At 34.9% G+C, this 6095-nt stretch overlaps 1 protein-coding gene across 1 annotated transcript; it reads right to left on the bottom strand.

Annotated features, from left to right (window-relative positions):
* Positions 1-544: 544 nt before the first annotated feature.
* aqp8b (aquaporin 8b) lies at positions 545-2839 on the bottom strand. The gene is made up of 5 exons (XM_087809047.1): positions 2595-2839; positions 2403-2529; positions 905-1119; positions 696-830; positions 545-626 (listed from the first exon to the last, which is right to left on the bottom strand). The coding sequence occupies exons 1-5, from the start codon at positions 2837-2839 to the stop codon at positions 584-586; spliced, it is 765 nt and encodes a 254-aa protein (XP_087665173.1). The 3' UTR covers positions 545-583.
* Positions 2840-6095: the final 3256 nt, after the last annotated feature.

Below are 6095 nucleotides of genomic sequence, written 5' to 3'. Positions count from 1 at the left end.
TTTTTTTACCAACCAGTCAATTTACTAATAATTTAAACTTTTTTCTTTATAAGTAAAGTATATTTAGTTCTCATGTTTCTTCTCATTTTTAAAAAAGAAATGTAGTAGTTATATCTCATTTATATTATCTATTTTATATATATTTTAAGCTTCTCATCCTAACAATTCCTTTAGAAAATGTTGGTTATTATAGATTTTTTTAGGGGAACATGTGTTTAGGATACATTTTTGTGTACTTAGTTTTAAAGATGTAAACATATTATACTTTTTAACCTAACCGTAACATGAAAACCTCACATTTCTTCTCTGAAATATTAATTTTAAGTTAAAAATACTCTCAAATGATGTTTTCTTCGTCCATGTTTATCTGGATTGATGGTTAATCTTCGCGGCTCCTGTTCGACGAGAGCTTTGAGAAGCTCCTGGAATCTCAAGATAAGTAACTCATGAGAAGAATCAGTGACTAATAGTCATTCTAAGGAGTTTACTCTCCCGACTGATCATTTACGAGTTATCACCGCGAGGACGCTCTCCTCAATAAAAGTTACTTTTTAAAAACAACTTTATTAACAAACACTGTGAGTCACTTCTGGATGAGTCGGATCTTTCTGTCTCCGAGGACGAGCCTGGAAGGAAAAAACCGGTTCAGTTGTTAGTTTATTATTTGATCTGTTATTAGTATCAGCAGAACCTACCGGACCAGAGCGACCGCGATCAGAGCTCCAGCGATTGGACCCAACCAGTAGACCCAGTGGTAGGTCCAGTAGTGGCTCACCAGTGCCGGACCGAAGGCCCTGGCCGGGTTCAGACAAGCGCCGGACACGTCGGCTCTGCCGGGACCGAAAAGCTTTTTAGGATTTAAAAAAAAAAGAAAAAAGAAAGACCCTCAAGTCGCTGCTCTTACCCCGCCATGATGTTGAAGACCACCGTGAGACCCACGAGCACCGGCGCCGCCGAGGTCTTGGTCCTGGCGTTGACCGCCCCCATCAGCAGCACCAGGGTGATGAGACACGTCATGGCGATCTCGGCCACCACGGCCGCACCCACGCGCTCGTCCGACTGCAGCAGGTCGAACGAGCCGCCGTGAACCCTGTGGAAGTTTTCTGCAGAGGTCATGACCTGTGGGGCGTCAAGAAACGGGACCAATTTTGTCAAAATCGTTTCAAAAAGTATGAAAGTATAAAAAGACATTTGCCAAACAAAGATTTTCTTCAGAATCTTCTCTTGTGTCTTTGCATTTACATAAAAAAACAACTTTTTTAACATATAAAAGGAACAAAAGTGTCTTTTTCTCTGATACATTTTAAATAATTACATGTTTATTCAATCATATTGTTATATTATTATGCACTTTACATGCAAAAGACATTACAAACATATTGTTTTATGTATTTATTCTTCATGTTTATGTTGACTCGACGACAAAGAAAACATTTATTGATAACGGAAAATAATTTAAGCCTTTTATGGAAGTGAAATAAAAGCAGAAAATACCAACAAATGAATATAAAATAACGTTGGTATTTTGTCATTTGTTTCTCTTTCAACAGGAACTGGACGAGCCAGCTGTCAATAAGATGCTACAGGAAGAAAACGATGAGAATTTCCTTGAAGATGATGGAACCGGTAACAATATTTATTTTCAAAACCAAGTTGGAATCCAGTCGCTTGGACCAAAGGTTTTGATTCTACTTCCCGATGCTTGGCCCTCCAGCCAGGCCCTTGCATTTATTCGTAGAACCGTGGTTACGTAGATAACCCGGGGTTTATGGCTCTTTGTAAGTAAGTCATTTGCATTGATTAAGAAGTTGTTCATCCGTGATGGATTCAAACTAGAACAACTCCTCTTCTACTTCTAAAAGCAAAACCAGCCTTTTCTAGATCTGTCTGAGACACACCTTTGGCTCGCAACTAGGAGGAGGTCCTGGGGCAGATCCAGGATACTGGAGCAGACGTAAAATGGATGGATGGATAAACTTTATTTAATCCCTCTCGAATAAAGCTTACTTATTTACTTACTACTTATGTCCTCCAAAGGTAAAGTAACAAATGAAAGATCCTGGTTTATGACTGAGGACGAGAGGATACAGTGACTCCAGGAGCTTTTAAAGCTGATGTTTGGACATATTTTGGTTTCAAAAACAAATGAAAACGGTTACGACTTCATCAAGAGTCATGTGGTCTGAAAATTCTGCAACACCAGAGTCAAGTACTCGACAATACTACGAATTTATCACAATATATTGTATCGTTGACCCTGTATCGTGACACATATCGCGAGACTTTGCCAACAACGACCCTAATATAAAGAGCTATACAAGTATTATGAGTAAAAAATCACTTGATATTTACATTTGGCTTCAAAATAAAATGATTTTCTTGAATTGTGTTTGAAGTAATACCTTGACCAGAGCAGCTCCCAGCACTCCGCCCGCCAGCTGACTGACTATGAACGGAGCCACCAGCTTCATCTCCAGGCCGGCGCACAGGTAGATGGCCAGCGTGAACGCCGGGTTGAAATGTGATCCACTGTCGGAAACAAGACATTAAGAAATCTGGACGATGGTTTCTTCTTCTCAGAGGGTTCTTCTCACCTGATCTCGGCAAAGCAGGACACCAGCGCGATGATGGCCAGGCCGTGGACCAGCGCCGGCTGCAGACGGCCCGCGCCCTCTGGGTTCTCCACCACCGACAGACATCCGATGAAGACGAATAAGGCGGTTCCCAGAAGCTCCGCCAGGCACGGCTGGACCAGCTTCTCGAAGCTGTTGGGGGGCCTGGAAGGAGCCGGTTTGATGTCCAGGGACAGAAACGACGTCGTGGCTTCCTTCAGTTCCATCTCGATGTGGATGTGAAGCACGGCTCACACCTGGAGATGAACTTTGGTATGTGGGTTAAACTCTGGTAAATATTGCTCCACGGACTCCTTCTCTTATTAATCCAAGATAACCTATTTGTCCAAACAATGCGGTCTGACCTCCCGCTGCACGCAGACGCTCGGAATAATCTCTAGTTTTGACTTTAAAAACTTTTTTTTAACGAGATCAATAATCCAAAGATCAGCACGTTGTCACACCTACGGAGTTTTATTGGCAGGTAGAATTTCAAAAGTACAGATTGAAGAGCTTTATTGGTTTTATTGTTGTAGTTTCTCTGTTGAAAGACTAAACAAAATAGAATCAGAAAACTTTTATTGCCATTGTTGTAAACACACCACAGGAATGTTTAATGGTGATGAGAATTCAATTAATATTAATAAAATTAAATGAGGTGAATAAAGTACAATAAAATAAAATGAAATAAGAGACATTGTCTTAAAGTAGTGTTTAAAATAATATTTAAATTAAATAAAATTGACTAGAATTAAATAAATAAAATGAAATTAAAGAAAAGTAGATAAAATAATACAAAATGGAATACAACAAAATGAAAATTAAATTAAATTAAATGGAATACAATAAAAAAAATTAAAGAAAGGTAAATAAAATAAAATAAAATGGAATGAAAGAAAGGTAAATGAAATAAAACAAAGTAAAGTTAAATAAAATAAAAATAAAATAGAATTAAATAAAGGTATACAATAAAATGAAATGAAAGAAAGGTAAATGAAATAAGATAAAATAAAGTTAAATAAAATAAAATAAAATAAAATAGAATTAAAGAAATTTAAAGAAAAGTAAATACAATAAAAGATCAATAAAATAAAATAAAATAAATGTAATTAAATTAAATTAAAATGAACTGGTTTCGTAAAGAAACGTTAATAAGAAGCAATTATTATAGAAAAGTAACATATTCTAAATTAATGGGAAAGTTGTTTTATAAAATCATTATAAAAAGAATGATTGTAATCATCATTGAAAAAACTAAACATGTATAACAATAAATAAAATAATTAAGAAACATAATACATCAATTTAATAATAAAATTGCTATTAGGACACATAACATTTAATATTATAGGTGAGGAAGGCTTTTCCTTGATTTTCTGTAACTGCTGTTGTGTTATCAGTTTTATCTTGATCTTCAAAGTATATACTTTATTGAATATTGTTTTGATTGTTTAAGCGCTTTGTGACCCTGGTCTGGAAAAGCGCTATACAAATAAAAATTATTACTTACTTACTTACTTACAAACAACCAAGCACAAATAACAAAGTTAGGGTGTTTAATGCTAAAATGTTTATTTTTCCAAATGTATAATATAATAGTAAAACTCGTTCACATAAGCTCTTTCTTAATGTAAATAATTATCCACAGGAAACACGTTTATGTATTTTATGAGCTTTATAAGCAGCTGACAGTAATTCTCTTTACTATTCCTGATCATAAACAATCACGTGACATCTGATGACGAGGTCCAGAGGTCCAACCTCGCGCAGCCGCAGTGATAAGAGAATCGTGAACCTAAACGCCTCATGGTCCGTCAGATATAGACAGATTTATGAGTGAGACCCGCCCGACTTTACTGATATTGTTTAAGTACTCGCTGCATAAGTGATACTTGATGACTTATTTACTGTCAAGATCAGATTTCTATAATTTTCAATTTCATTTTATTTACCTTTCTTAAATTGTATTTTATTTTATTCTATTTACCTAATTTCATTTTTATTTTATTAATTGTATTCCATTTAATTTTGACCTTTAAAGTATATACTTTATTGAATATTGTTTTGATTGTTTAAGCGCTTTGTGACCCTGGTCTGGAAAAGCGCTATATAAATAAAGATTACTTTCTTACTTACTTACCACTAGAGGGCACTGTTTTCTCTAAGCAGGCTATGAAATGACATAAGGAATTAATTTAACTTATTCGTTTATTAATTAGTATATTTTAAAACATGGTCTTATTGAATAGGTAAAAATGTAATTTAATTTCACCACCACCAACAGTGCTTTATTCAGGATGGAGGATTTTTTTCTTGGTACTTGGTATTCTACTACTGCTGTGATATATATTTAACTATAACAAAACAACAACTGTACATCCACTTCTGACAACATTTTAATAGTATTAGGTTCCATTTAAACTTTGTGAACAAACCCGAGAGAGCGGTTGCTATGCGTCTTCTTCACTTTATTGAGTGGACTCGAGTCAACAAAGAGCGCCCCCCTTCGAATCGGAGGCTCAATAAAATAATGATGAATAACTTGACTCTGGTGTCTCAGAATTTATAGACCATGACTCTTGATGAGGTCGTTACTGATTTAATTTGTTTTTGAAACCAAAATATGTCCAAACATCATCTTTAAAAGCTGCTGGAGTCACTGTATCCTCTCGTCCTCAACGCAGGGATCTCACAGGATTTCATTGCCCCCTTAGCTGCCTAGGATGTAACGTCTGCTCCCATTAAGCGGCTGGATGTTAAATTGCAATACAAACATGAAACAATGCTATAATTATTCTAATGTTTATTATAAATTAAATATTGAATACAATTATTTTAAACACACTTCATGGAACTGTAAACCATTATATAACTATTGTAAAAAATAAAATATAATTCGAAGCCAAAAACATTGATACATTATCCTGAAAAAAGTGAAAAAAACACTGCGATTAATCGAAGTATTAATATTTGTAACACGCCTGATTCATACTCCAAGTTTTTCGATGTCATTAAATAATAACTCAACGGTTTATGAGATTATTTTGTATTATTTATTCATTGTTAGATTTCCTTTTATCGTGTTATTAGTATTTTAATTCCTCCCACATATTTGTACTCGTTTCATTGTAATACTCAGTATGTGTTCCTGATTATTATTTATTTACATTATTATTTACAATGATGACGTATTGACCAGCAGGGGGCAGCAGATCTGTTTCGCCACTGACCTCTTGATCGCGTTACCTGGCTACGTCACTACATCAAACCTGACCCAGTTTCAAGTTAAAAAATTCCATTTAATATCATTTCAAATCGTGTTGCGACTTTTTAAATGAAGTTTAAAGAAGGATCATCACGTTTTAAAAATGAAGTGAGAGAAAAATAAGGGAAATGTTTGTTTCATTTTTATTTTTTTATTACGTGAATGTTTTTTTGTTTTTTTAATTTTAAGGTATATTCACCACCAGTGGTTTCGTAGGA

Source organism: Callionymus lyra, chromosome 15 (genome assembly GCF_982586985.1).
Source record: "Callionymus lyra chromosome 15, fCalLyr1.hap1.1, whole genome shotgun sequence".
NCBI classification, from domain to species: Eukaryota; Metazoa; Chordata; class Actinopteri; order Syngnathiformes; family Callionymidae; genus Callionymus; species Callionymus lyra.
This window is presented reverse-complemented; position numbering and strand designations above follow the sequence as displayed.

Excerpts from the sequence above, each read along its gene's own strand:
- aqp8b (XM_087809047.1), bottom strand. The coding sequence starts at position 2,839 with ATGGAACTGAAGGAAGCCACGACGTCGTTTCTGTCCCTGGACATCAAA. Across the intron at positions 2,530-2,594 it reads TCCTGCTTTGCCGAGATCAG|TGGATCACATTTCAACCCGG; the intron begins GTGAGAAGAACC and ends TGTTTCCGACAG. Across the intron at positions 1,120-2,402 it reads TGGGAGCTGCTCTGGTCAAG|GTCATGACCTCTGCAGAAAA; the intron begins GTATTACTTCAA and ends GACGCCCCACAG.